Raw genomic sequence first — 13,194 nt, forward strand, 5'->3', positions numbered from 1 at the left:
ATTTTTTGTAGTGTAGAAAAAATTAAAAACGCGCCGTTGGTATAAAAATGTTTTTAGCTAATGCGATTTTAACGTTTTGCATGCGAACCAACAACTATTTTGGCCAAGTGCGCGCTGCCAAAGCAGAAGCTCTCTGAACCAACCGAACGGCCGACGCGACGAATGCCGATGGATGCTGTATATATGAATATACGGATATACATATGTTTGCTGGCGCAGCGCGCAAAGATAACGGCTGCTCCGAGAGATGCTACGGGGAGATACAAATTGTTGTTTGGATGCTGGCGTCTGCGCAATAATCCCACCTGCCAGCATTGCCAGATGCGTCCCGACTCGTCTCGCTTCGGCCGTTTGACACTCACAGCGAGCGACCGCTGCGCGCGCGATTCAAATCGGACAGCGCTCGGAAGGGGGTGCGAGTAGTAATTAGAATTTATGACTTAACTGGAAGCGGGAAATCATAAATAGACTAGCAGCAGTGATCACGTGAACCAGCACTCTCGTGTTCAGGCAAGCGGATGCGCAGGCAAAGCGGATAGGGTGTACACACGTTTCACTTGTGGGATGGGAGGGGCCGCAGGCAGACGACGCCGGGTCTTGATGATAACGACCACTATTGAAAACAACAGTTTTCGAAAAACAAAATATTACAGTAAGAGCCCGCTAAGACATAAATATGTTACAAAATGTTCAAGTGCATACAGATCAGAGCAGGCTCTATACGGTACCTGCCCTTTGATTTCAGTTAAAAAGGTGTCCATTCAGAAGGTAAAGGCTTGAATAGTAAATTCTGATCGCTTATCTCAGATTCTTCTGGAAATTCCACGAGCAGGCTCTACTGTTCACTGTACTCAAAACTCAACCGCACTCCAGGCAAGACAGCGGCAACGATCGCCGCTGAATTTTTCCTTTATCAGGTCAGGCTGGCAGCATTGATGACTTCTTACGAAATCGACCATCTCACAATGAGTAGATGATGCCCGAGAGGTTCTATAAATATCGCAGGTCTCGTGCCAGACGCCATCAGTGGCACGGAAAACGTGAACCGAAACGCATTGACAGTATTGACAGTATTGACAGCAGCAATGATGAGGCTGCAGATCGTCCCAATCCTTTTCTTGCTGAGTGCGCTGGTCAGCGGTCGAGGTAAGTGAGCTCAAAGTCTGTGAAGTGAATCTTGAGGGCGATCTAACGCAACTGTACCTCCGCAACTAGTGCTGGACACTCGGGAAACAGAGCGACGCATGCACCCGCTCTTCTCGGCGGGATCAGGAGCTGGCAGTCGACTCAAGCGAGCCATGCCCATGATCGTGTTTGACCCCCTGAAGGCGGAGGAGCAGTACGCCGAGTACTGGCAGGGACTGGCGCATCAAACCCTCGACCAGCAGCTGGAGAGCAAGCTGCGGCTGAACACCCAGCTGGCCAAGAATGTGATGCTATTTTTGGGCGACGGCATGTCCATTCCCACCCTCACGGCGGGACGCGTCTACCTGGGCGGCGAGGAGAAGCAGTTCTCCTTCGAGCAGTTCCCCTATGTGGGCCTCAGCAAGACCTACTGCGCCAACATGCAGGTGGCGGACTCCGCCTGCACGGCCACCGCCTACCTCGGCGGAGTGAAGGCCAACTACGGCACGGTGGGCGTGAGTGCGGCCGTACAGGTGAAGGACTGCCTGGCCCAGGCTCAGCCGGCGCACCATGTGGCCTCCATTGCCGCGTGGGCCCAGCAACAGGGTATGGCCACGGGTCTGATCACCACAACTTCGGTGACGCACGCCTCCCCCGCGGGCATATACGCCCACACGGCCAATCGCAACTGGGAGAACGATGCAGAAGTCATAGCGGACAACGGGGATCCCAGCCTCTGTCCGGACATTGCCGCCCAGCTGGTGAACAGTCCGATCGGCCAGAAACTAAATGTGATCCTGGGCGGAGGGCGCCAGAACTTCCTGCCCAAGACCGTCAGGGATGTGAGTGGTGCCCCGGGCCGACGACTCGACGGACGCAATCTCATCGAAGAGTGGCAGCGCCAGCACACCAACAGCGCCCACTACGTCCAGACGCGACGCGAACTGCTCGGCCTCTCCAATCACACCTCTCGGGTGCTCGGCTTGTTTGCGCCCTACCACATGCCCTACCACCTGGACGCCGATGCCGAGGAGCATCCCACGCTGGAGGAGATGGTGCAGGTGGCCATGGACATACTGGAGCGGCAGAGTGCCGGACGGGGCTACTTTCTGTTCGTGGAGGGCGGGCGCATCGATCATGGACACCACGACACCCTGGCCCTGCGCGCCATCGACGAAACGGCAGAGTTCGACAAGTCCGTGCGTTGGGCTCGGACCCACAGCAGCACCGATGACACCCTGATCGTGGTCACATCGGATCACTCGCACACCATGTCGCTGGCGGGCTACTCCAGCCGCAAGAACGACATCTTCGGGATCAACAACGGCCAGCTGGCGGCAGACGATCTGCCGTATGCAACGCTCAGCTATGCCAATGGGCCCGGCTACAACTCCAACTACCTGCGGGAGGGGGGAGCCGTGAAGCGGAAGAACCTGCGGGCCATCAACATGAAGAACAAGGACTTTATGTTCCCCAGCACGGTGCCGCTGGAGTCGGAGACTCATGGCGGCGATGATGTGGCCGTCTTTGCCAGCGGACCCTATGCCCAGCTCTTCACTGGCGTCTTTGAGCAGCACTTCATCCCCCATGCAATGGGCTATGCCTCCTGTCTGACCGAGCGAAATATGTGCCTGGATGGGGGCATGGCGCGGAGACCGCGTTAAGTCGGGACTCTAAGGAAATACGGTATTATTCTCAAAATAAGAGCATTCTCTAGGCTAATTAATAATCTAAGGGGAGGGATACTTAAATATACACTACATATTTGAAAACTGAACTGAAAATGGATCAATCTAAACACTAGGAGATTGTTATACATATATCGGTTACTTTCTTGTCGGGGTTCATAACGACTCAAGTACCAGGAGATCTTTTGAAAAAGTAACGTAAAATTCTTAAATTTTGTATTTTCTATCTGAATATTACGGATAATGTTCCGCTTGGTTCTTGTTAATGCTCGTGCACTCCTTGGAGGACAAGAAAAAGGTAGAAAAAGCCGCCCCCTGGTGGGGGTGGATCGCCTCTACGCTAGATATCAGTTTAAAAGGCCGAAACCCTTCTACTATCCCGATCGCAAGGAGGAGGCCGAGCGCAAGGCTGAAGCAGCAACCAAAGAAATAGTTGAGATGGAGAACAGCGGACTGCGGCCAAAGAACTTCTGTTACAAGGTCCTGGGCGTCAGCAAGTACGCAACCATCGAAGAAATCCGCGACGCCTACCTGGTACTGGCAAAGCGCTACTATCCAGATGTAGCGCGCTCTAAGAGGGCTCTCAACCAATTCCAGGAGATCTCCAACTCGTATCATATTCTTACTGAGGCAAACAAAAGGCTGGAATATGACCATCGCAAAAACGTGGCAATTGAAAAGGCCTGGTCGAGGCCTCCGAAGAAATTGCGGCAGAAGTGGCATAAAACTAAGCAACTTCAATCGGAGATATCCGCCAACGATGGTGAGATGTTGTTGTATCCTTTTGTCCCTGACTTCATAATGATCTCCCATCCCACATGTAGAAGAGGCCACCCTTGGCTGCAATAAACTCTTCGACCTGTGGTACTTAAGGAAGTGTGAAAAGTGCGGGGGCACGCCCCAGTTGTTGTCAGATCGCGATGTCGAGAAGGAGCCATGCCGCCGCTGCCATGGCACAGGCAAGGTGTTCAGTCAATCAAGCGGAACCCATGCGGACATACTGTCAGACGTCGAGATGGTGGTTATAAAAAGTAAGGGTATACGCAGGAATGGAGTGGGCAAAGGTATTGACACAGTGAAGGTTTTCGTTCCCCATAAACTGTCTGCGGAGCAGCGTCTTCTGATTCTGGCATTGGCCAAAACAGAGGACCCCATCTTTTGAGGTAAGACGGTAGCAGCGGAGGCCAGAGAGAACAGCGTAGAACGCAAGGAAGACTCTCCATGGCGGTGACTCTCAGAAGGAATAAGCAATTCGTAATCTCTATTGGGAGCTGGGATCCAGAAATTTCGTTGGCGCCATGGTCGGTGTAATGTAGCTGTCTGGCAGCCTGGTTTGGTATCACAGCTGTCTGGCAGCCTTGCTTGGCATCGCGGATTTATTTTGTTCTGACCTACGGCCACACTACCAGCAAAACACAAACAAAATAGGTATTTTTTCTGCTACCAAAAAAAGTGTTAAAAAACAGGCTCCAGGTGTTGAGATATTTAATGGAAATTTGCTAAATAAAGTGAGTAAAGTACACGCATTGACTGGGCGAAAATATAATTCATGAAATGTGCGCAGTTGGGGCCAGAGTTGGAGCGGTGTGCGTGTCCGTGTGTCAGCAACCAGTTTTGTGCGACTTGCGCTCCAGAGAGATAATTCGGTTGTGTGTGTGTGCATTTGTGTGTGTATATATGTGATAAAAACAATAACAATTTACACGCAATGCAAAACATTCAAAAAGTTGGATCATTTTGCACCCGCCATCGTCATTTACCAACACTTTTGCTTGGGGGATTACGTTGTCCGACCGCTGGCTAGCATCATCATTTCAGGGCTCGCAGCTTGATTTATTAATAATTATTGTCTATGGGTACATTTGTATGTATTGGGGGTACGGCACTGTAGTGCTCCCCGTTTGGGTAAGGAACGTCATTCACCTTGACTTGTGTGCCGTGCCAGGTGGAGCGTTGCGTCTGTCCAAAAGTCATTCCCCGCTCAATGCTGATTTCTGCTGCGCTTCATTTCACATGGGGCACTCCAAAACACTCAGTCATCCAGGCAGAGTACCATGGAGCATGTGCTCCATCGTATAACACGTCGACAAGACAATTTAGTGGCTATCGATGGGGATGGCTTATCAGCTGCCACAAAAGATCCGGGCGATAAGCAGGCCGAGCCACTGACTGCCATTTGGACATTATGGCCGACAATGTGTCTCAAAGAATCAGATATACAATAGACGAACGTGGGCAAATATTTGCGATCTTTATGACTAATTCTTAGGATATTGAGATCGTGCCAAAACTTGAGGTTGCTCTGGTCGCTCTTCAGAAAACTTTGTGTTGGTTTAATTAAACAAAGCAATTTTCGTGCAGAAGCAGGGCCCCCCCGTTGGTGCAAGACCTTTAAACCTGATTAATCGTCAATTTTGATACACATACACAAAGGTAAACCGATGTACATATGCACCGATTCTTGCTTAGTTGTATATTTTCTATTATTAATTGCTGCTCGCGATCAAAGTTTTCTCGCCCGCTCGCTCTCTCACTTGCTCGGCGATCGGCCCTCTCTTTGCCAATTTTGCTTTGGATTCGGTTTAGTTATTGCTTTTGCCTTGTGCCGTGCAGTTTGTGCAACATCTTCGGGGGTTCACTGTTGTCTCTAGGTAAATTGATTACAAGATCTTCAGATCTTTTGCTAAGCGCTTTTACTCCACGCTTCGATTCGCTCTCGCTCCCCGTCTAGCACTTTCGATTGAACTTTGTTTCGACTGGGAAAAGTCCCAGACACTTGGTTAATTGTTTTGTAGTCGGATTCGCGGATTCCGATCAGCTTTAGCATACATTTCCGTTTATATTTGATATATATAAATATATATACAACAATATCAGACGACTCCTATGGGGTGTACGATCGATTACGTTCGTTTTTGTTCGCTAAAGCCTACTAAAGCCTATTTACTATTTGGCCTCCAGCTGCGGCAGATGTAGGGGCAGTGGATCTAGTGCTGCACCCGCTGTGGCTGCTGCACGATCGAAGCAGAGAGCATGACGCGGTGAGGTCATTAGTTGACGCACTCCGAAGGCCACATCTTCGAAGCTGATGCGCTCGCTGGGCTCCAGCTGCCAGCAGTTGAGCAGCAGCTGGTAGAGATCCCCGTAAACGTAGGCGGGCTGGGCCGGACGAACTGCCGCCCGTATGGCGTCCAAAAGCTGCTGACTGTTGGCCACCATATTCGCATATGGAGTGCCGCCCAGAGCGCAGCATTCCCAGGCGACACAGGCCAGGGCCCACACATCCGACTTGATCGAATGGTGCTGATGATGGCGCAGGACCTCCGGGGCCAGCCAGCGGCTCTGGTCCAGCTGCTCGCAGCTGTTGTGGATGTAGTGAAGCGGGCCGAAGACGCAGAGTTTCACCTTGGACTCGGCGTTGATGTAGACGCTGTGCGAGCAGAGCTGGCGATGCACGACCCGGCAGCTGGCGAGGTACGACATGGCAGTGGCCAACTCATAGATCCACTGTAGAACCAGCTGCTCGGAGAGGGAGGTCAACCGCGGTGACGTCGGCGCCATCTGGCGACTCTCGAGGAGTCGTCTCTTGAGACTCACGCGCTGCAGCTCGAAGACCAGATAGAACCAGTCTGGACTGGCCGATATGCCATAGAAGTTGAGCAGATGCTGATGCCGCTCCAGCTGGGAAAGCTGCCGCAACTCCCTCAGTAGCTGGGCCTGGGCAATGCCATTCAGTTCATCCAATGACAGGATATGTAGGGCGCAGTCCTTGGCGGTATCGTTCGAAGCAAACTTTCCCGAGATGATCTCTCCGAAGCGGCCCTCGCCAATCACATCGTTGACATTCAGGCGGAGGGCATTGCGCGGCAGGCGATCGAATCCGTCGACCAGCTGCTGAAGCTGTTGCTTAAAGGTCTCCAGCGAAGGGGGGGTGGCCAGCTCCTCTTCCACCAGGTAGCCATTGTTCTCGCGCTCAATGATCGGCGTCTGCAGGGTCATCTCGTGGCCATTTCGTCCTCCTATCCTTCCCCCGCTGCAGGTTTTGTAGCGCAGATAGAAGTAAGCGATCAGGCTGAGCAGCAGACAGCTGCCGAAGACCACGCAGGTGACGGCCAGGGCCACCACCGACGACTGACCCTTCTCGAAGGTGGCATAGCTGAAGTCGTCCATCGAAGTGGTGTGCTGTCCGTGAGTGCTTCGCGTGTACAGAGTTTTGGTCACGCCATCCAATTCGCTCAGCTAAAGATCACAAAAGAAGGCTAGAAACGAAGAAGGTAGCAGCTCCGTGGAGGAATACTCACCACTCCCAGGCTGACGTGCACATGGGCGGCGGGCTGCTCGAGCGGGGCATTGCGGTACCGTCCGTAGAGCTTGCCGTCGCCCACCACAAACTGGCGGGTGCGATTGTCCTCCGGCCTGTCGTAGTCCAGCTCGGCCGCAATGTAGTAGGGCGTTCCATCCTGCTGTGCCTGCTGCCAGCTGCCCAGCAGCTGCTCATCGAATGGCTGGCTGAGGGCATCGTCCACGTACTCCACGATGATGAGGAGCTTGCTCACAGGCCCATTGTCGTTGCGGACGGGGGCCAGTTCCACGGTCAGGGTTCGATCTGCGCGCGTCAGAATCTTGGGTTGCGGCGGGACTGGACTTGGGGAGCCCACCTCAGTGCTGGCCGCCAGGCTGTCATGTCCACATTCCGTCTGTCCCGGCTGCTGTTGCTCCATGCAGATGGCCCGCACCGTCACGTTGTAGAGCGTGGCCGGATGGAGGTCCGTCAGCTCGAACTGCGACTCTGTGCTCTGCACCATGAACTCTGGCTGGGGGAAGGCGGGCAGTGATGAGTAGGTCTTGACCACTTGGGCGCGTATCAGGAAGCTGGCTATCTGCTGGGTGGGCATCACAGCCTGGGCTCCGGCCAGGAGCAGCTTGCGCGGCTCATAGGCATCCCAGGCGACGGTTAGGCTGTTCTCGGTGCGATTGGACACTCGCAGATGGTGGGGCGCTGGCCGTCTCGTCAGCGTGGTGGAGTAGTAGGAGTGGACACCGACGCCGCCGCAGTACTGGGCCTTGTTGGCTAGGCACCGGGTGTTGCATAGCTGCTCGTCCTGCTGATCCTGCGCCTCCAGGGCGTTGGCACAGAAGCACTTCTCCGCCGCCAGCACGGCATAAAGATGGCCCTGGTGCTCGCAAATCTCGATGCAGGTCTGCGGCGTCTTGGCGTACACCGATTCGTGCAGCAGATCCGTGCGGGCCGTGTAGCAGCCGACGTAGTAGTACACAGGCGTCTGCTCTGGCACACAGGATGCTCCGGCCCATAGCCAGAGCATGGCCACGAGGCAGGCGGCCAGCCGCTGGGCAATCGGAACAGGGCGGTGTCCGCGTCCGCGGCCGCATCCAAATTCGAGTCCGAGTCTGAGCTGCATGCTGTCTGAATGGCGAGTGACCCTCGTGGTGGTTTTCCAGCAGTCGGGGAGCACCCTACTTGATTGAAGCTAATTAAACACTTTTTCGGACCCAATTTAGGCAAATTAAACGCTTATTCTTGTTTTCCTTTGGCCGCTCAACATTTTTTCAAGCGCTGCTCAGAACTAGCTTCTTCTTCCCGCCGTTCTGTTGTTGGTGGTTTCTCAGCAACCGTTTCATTTCCAGTTGACTAATCGGCTCTGCCGGCGTCGACGCTGGCACAACTGTTGCTGTTACTTTTCAATTTCGTTGTTTACATCGCTGCAAAGGCGGCTGGCAGGTGTGTGCGACAGAGAACACTGGTGCGGTGGCTTTTGTCTTTTGATCGTACGGTTTAGGCTGATGTAGAGCTGCGCTTGTCGCACACCTGTTTGACAGCCTGGCCTGAGCCGATCTTGGGCCAAACATGGCATTGCCAGCAGTGCTGAATATTTTTTGAAAATGCTGCTTCGCGCCAAACTCTGGCCAAGAGCCATATACCATCCACAGTGTCCAATTTAATTAAGTGGCAATGTGTTAATTTTACAGACAGTCGCGTTGGGGCTTTTCGTGGCTGCAACCGACAGCTGCGCTGCCCCAATTGTGCCCCAACGAGTGCCATGCGGGCAGAGCGCCACACTCTCTCTTCCACCTCTTGCTCTCACCGATCGTCTCTCTCAATTTCACTGCCCATTGAGTAAGCGCCGTGACTTGCGTGTTGTTTTTGTGATTTGGTTGACAGTTGTAGTTGTCTTTGTAGTTGTCTCCTATGCTAATTCAATTCAATTAAAGAAAACATATTGTTTTTTAAGGTGAGAATCGCGTGTGTCTGGCATAATTTCGCGATCCCCACATATGCTGATGTCCGTGGTGCGTGGTACGTGCTCCGTGTCTGTTTTGTTCTTTATTTCCAATCGCATTCCAAACCACAAGCAACTGCGTATCGAAACAAAGTTGTCGACGTCATCAACGGCGCGGCGCAGCAAATAAAATTAATGTAAATGTGTGATTTGGTGTGTGTTGTGTGAAGAATGCAGTGTGCATTTAACCTCTCGCCGAGCCACCAGTTCAAAATAATAGATACAGAAGTAGTTTAGAAGTGTTTCTGCACTGCAACTGAACTTTCCCTGAGATCGGGGACAGGGCACATAGTTGGGTTTATTTTTGGCTACCTCTCATAATTGCAGGCCGCTGCTCCGTGTCTCGTGGCGGTGCCAAAAATGAAACAGACCCCGCCGGAGGGGGAGCCGCAGAAGCTTGCGCAATTATGGTTTTACAGTTTTTTTTTCCAAATCATTGCTTATTTGTGTTTCCCGTCTGTTATTATAGTTGAAAACCCCAAAGCCCAAAATTTTTGAAGCAGAATCAGAAAGTATTTCACACAAGAACGCACACTCCGGAAAGACACGAAGATATAGCAATGGGCGGCTCGGCAGTGCAGGTCATCAATGCATCCGAGGAGCACACATTTGTGCTCAACGAGGATGCGCTCAGCGAGGTGCTGATGCGGGAGGAGGTCAAGGATCGCTTCGTGTGCGTGGTGTCTGTGGCGGGCGCCTTCCGCAAGGGCAAGAGCTTTCTGCTGGACTTCTTTCTGCGATACATGTACTCAAAGGTAGGTCGGGTAGTCCATTCCCTTGTGAATGCCTGTCTCTAGCCCTTTTCTTGCAGTATGTACGCCACGATGTGACAGACTGGCTGGGAGATGAGGCGGAGCCGTTGTCGGGCTTCTCGTGGCGCGGCGGCTCAGAGCGCGACACCACCGGCATCCTGATGTGGTCCGACATATTCCTGCACGACTATACCAATGGCGATAAGATCGCCATCATTCTGCTGGACACGCAGGGAGCCTTCGACAGCCAGAGCACAGTGCGAGACTGCGCCACGGTGTTCGCGCTGAGCACAATGCTGTCGTCGGTGCAGATATACAATCTCTCACAGAACATACAGGAGGACGACCTGCAGCATCTGCAGCTGTTCACCGAGTACGGCCGCCTGGCGCTGGCCGACACCGGCAAGAAGCCATTCCAGCGCCTGCAGTTCCTGGTCCGCGACTGGAGTTTCCCCTACGAGGCGGAGTACGGTGCACTGGGAGGAGACAAGATACTCAAACGCCGGCTGGAGGTGTCCGACAAGCAGCATCCGGAGCTACAGTCGCTGCGGCGCCACATCTCCTCGTGCTTCACCGAGGTGGCCTGCTTCCTGATGCCACATCCGGGCCTAAATGTGGCCACCAATCCAAAGTTCGATGGCCGACTCACTGACATCACGCCCGAGTTCAAGAACAGTCTGCGCACCCTGGTACCCATGCTGCTGGCACCGGACAATCTGGTCTACAAGGAAATCAGCGGTCAGCGGGTGCGGGCCCGCGATCTCATCCAGTACTTCCAGTCGTACATGAACATCTATAAAGGCAACGAGCTGCCGGAGCCAAAGAGCATGCTGGTGGCCACGGCCGAGGCCAATCATCTGACTGCTGTGGCCGCCGCCAAGGAGCTGTACCAGCAGCTCATGGAGGAGGTATGCGGCGGCACGCGGCCGTACTTAAGCACTGCCCACCTGGAGACGGAGCACATACGGGTCAAGGACAAGGCCCTGTTCCAGTTTGCCACCAAGCGCAAAATGGGCGGCGAGGAGTTCACCGAGAAGTTCCGCGTGCAGCTGGACGAGGATCTCGAGGAGGTGTTTGTCAACTACAAAGCGCACAACGAGAGCAAGAACATTTTCAAGGCGGCCCGGACACCGGCCGTGTACTTTGCCTGTGCCGTCATCATGTACATCCTCAGTGGTATCTTTGGCCTCGTCGGCCTCTACACATTTGCCAATTTCTGCAATCTGGTGATGGGCGTAGCCCTGCTGACGCTTGCACTCTGGGCGTACATCAGGTAAGAGCATTCGTAAAACCCGAAAAGAGATTTCCCATCCAACTGAGAGTCTCCTCGATCCATTACAGGTACAGCGGCGAGTTGAGCGATTTCGGTGGCAAATTGGATGAGTTTGCCACGCTCATGTGGGAGAAGGTGAGTAATAAATTCATTCTCGACTTAAATGGGACTGAAATCCATTTCACTTGCAGTTCATGCGACCCATCTATCATGGATGCATGGAGTCGGGCATCCATCATGTGGCCACCCATGCCACCGAGCTGGCTACGGGAGGAGGCGGTGCTGCCGGCTATCGCACCCAGTCATCGGTGAATGCCTCAAATGGCAAGGTGAAGCGCTCATGAGAATACGCCCAAGCATCGCAGCACAAAGCGCAGCATCAGGCGACCAGCAGTAACAGCAACAACAACAATAATAATAATAATAACAACAATGTGGCATACAAATCAAGAAAAAATAGCAACAAAAGTGGAGCTGAGTTCATAGAGAGCATTTGGCGCAGATTTGGCAGCAGCAGCAGCTCCACGAGCACGAACACCCCGTCTCCCCCAACGGCCATGGCCGCCCCGCCAACGGTCGCCTCTAGCAGCAACAACAACAGTCGCAAGAAACGAAAGCCGAAGCGCAACTAAGTGTCTGTCCATTGGTGCGAAAGTCCCTTGCCGGATTCCAACGTCTTTGTATGAAAGGAAGGAATCCGAATCCGAATCCGAGACCGAATCCGAGTCCTCTCCCTGAGTTGTATAAACCGATACTTTATAAAGTAGGATGAAAGAAACACACGTCTAGTTATTAATTGCCCCTGAAAGGAACCTGTTTTTATATTGCATTACTTGAAGTGTAGTTGGTCTATACATTACTTATAGTTAAGCGTACATAAGTGCATCATTAGTAAGTGGCTCGTATCTGTTGAGAGAAAGTGAAATTTTAAATTGTTTTTTATATATACTCGTACCATACACGATATGCGTCTATAAACGAACGGATATACGAAATCTAACGCTGTAATATAAAAAAAATCGCTAACGAATTTAATTTTGTTGAATTTTTTCTAATCTTGGTCTTGCCTCAGCACCGCTCCGCCCCTACGAACCTCCCGACTCACCTCCCACTCCCCCATCCTTGTCATTCGTTCGTTAAAGAATTCCATAAGCAATCTATTATTGTATGTATCAAAAAGTGCACTTTGTTGTTGGCTGGTTTGCTGCTTAGCGCCTCATTTTGCCACCCGTTTTGTTATTAATCTTAGTATCTCCTCTTTAATAAAGAAGAAAACAAATAATTAATTAGTCCATTGCCACCCATTGAGAATTGGTCACAAAGGCGATGCAATGCTGGTTTAGGTCTCTAGTTTATGTTGTGCAGTAAAATTAAAAGTAATTAACTCCTGGTTTTGTTTCGATTAAACATTAAATGTGTATGTACTATATGATAACTGATAGCTCACTAGCAGTTATGGCCATCGACTAAATAAACGAAAACCAAATGCAGTTTCTCTGTAGATGTTTCCTGTTTAAAGAGAAGAGGGTTGACGACCATGTTTTTGGTGTCTGTCCATTCAGGAATCACCATATTGCCAAGCACTAAAGACACTGCGTATTTCCCACTCTTCCTATATTAAAACACAGTCGCAATGCTGGTATAGGGCTTTAGTTTAATTACATATTATATTAGTATGTTGTGCGTATTATGAGGGTAAAGGTCGAAACGACTGCCTCCTACTTCTTGTCCCCGTTGCCACAGCACTTGCCCTGGGCATGGGCCGCTGAGTCATCCTTCTTCTTGCAGCATCCACCTGCAACGGGGGCATTGGCTGGATTGCAGCCGCATGTTCCGGGCTTCTGGCACTTGCAGCTGGCACAGCACTTCTCGAGAGTGCATGTGCAGTCTGCGAAAAGGCATGGACAGATGGCATTAGATATCCAGGTTCCAGAAAGCACAACAATGCGACCGAACTTACTCTTTTCACAACCAACGCAAGGCATTTTTCGATTTCGTTGAAGCAACCGACAGTACAAACGTTTTCTTACGCGAAAATATTATTTTTCCTCTTTCAA

At 51.9% G+C, this 13,194-nt stretch overlaps 5 protein-coding genes across 5 annotated transcripts; 3 read left to right on the forward strand and 2 right to left on the reverse strand.

Annotated features, from left to right (window-relative positions):
* The first annotated feature begins 1,026 nt into the window (after positions 1 to 1,026).
* On the forward strand, positions 1,027 to 2,902 carry LOC6595204 (alkaline phosphatase). The gene is made up of 2 exons (XM_002020203.2): positions 1,027 to 1,146; positions 1,216 to 2,902. Exons 1-2 carry the CDS (start codon positions 1,086 to 1,088, stop codon positions 2,787 to 2,789), a joined length of 1,635 nt encoding a protein of 544 aa, XP_002020239.2. The 5' UTR covers positions 1,027 to 1,085; the 3' UTR covers positions 2,790 to 2,902.
* A 154-nt stretch (positions 2,903 to 3,056) lies between these two features.
* Positions 3,057 to 4,233, forward strand: LOC6595202 (dnaJ homolog dnj-10). Its single transcript, XM_002020201.2, has 2 exons — positions 3,057 to 3,576; positions 3,638 to 4,233. Exons 1-2 carry the CDS (start codon positions 3,057 to 3,059, stop codon positions 3,973 to 3,975), a joined length of 858 nt encoding a protein of 285 aa, XP_002020237.1. The 3' UTR covers positions 3,976 to 4,233.
* A 1,388-nt stretch (positions 4,234 to 5,621) lies between these two features.
* LOC6595200 (putative tyrosine-protein kinase Wsck) lies at positions 5,622 to 8,946 on the reverse strand. Its single transcript, XM_002020199.2, has 2 exons — positions 7,115 to 8,946; positions 5,622 to 7,052 (listed from the first exon to the last, which is right to left on the reverse strand). The coding sequence occupies exons 1-2, from the start codon at positions 8,231 to 8,233 to the stop codon at positions 5,760 to 5,762; spliced, it is 2,412 nt and encodes an 803-aa protein (XP_002020235.2). The 5' UTR covers positions 8,234 to 8,946; the 3' UTR covers positions 5,622 to 5,759.
* A 635-nt stretch (positions 8,947 to 9,581) lies between these two features.
* Positions 9,582 to 12,167, forward strand: LOC6595199 (atlastin). The gene is made up of 4 exons (XM_002020198.2): positions 9,582 to 9,867; positions 9,924 to 11,137; positions 11,206 to 11,272; positions 11,329 to 12,167. The coding sequence occupies exons 1-4, from the start codon at positions 9,673 to 9,675 to the stop codon at positions 11,479 to 11,481; spliced, it is 1,629 nt and encodes a 542-aa protein (XP_002020234.1). The 5' UTR covers positions 9,582 to 9,672; the 3' UTR covers positions 11,482 to 12,167.
* A 604-nt stretch (positions 12,168 to 12,771) lies between these two features.
* On the reverse strand, positions 12,772 to 13,183 carry LOC6595198 (metallothionein-2). Its single transcript, XM_002020197.2, has 2 exons — positions 13,098 to 13,183; positions 12,772 to 13,025 (listed from the first exon to the last, which is right to left on the reverse strand). The coding sequence occupies exons 1-2, from the start codon at positions 13,120 to 13,122 to the stop codon at positions 12,856 to 12,858; spliced, it is 195 nt and encodes a 64-aa protein (XP_002020233.1). The 5' UTR covers positions 13,123 to 13,183; the 3' UTR covers positions 12,772 to 12,855.
* Between the last annotated feature and the right edge of the window lie 11 nt (positions 13,184 to 13,194).

This window comes from Drosophila persimilis, unplaced genomic scaffold (genome assembly GCF_003286085.1).
Source record: "Drosophila persimilis strain 14011-0111.01,24,50 unplaced genomic scaffold, DperRS2 tig00000000-arrow-pilon, whole genome shotgun sequence".
Lineage (NCBI taxonomy): Eukaryota > Metazoa > Arthropoda > Insecta > Diptera > Drosophilidae > Drosophila > Drosophila persimilis.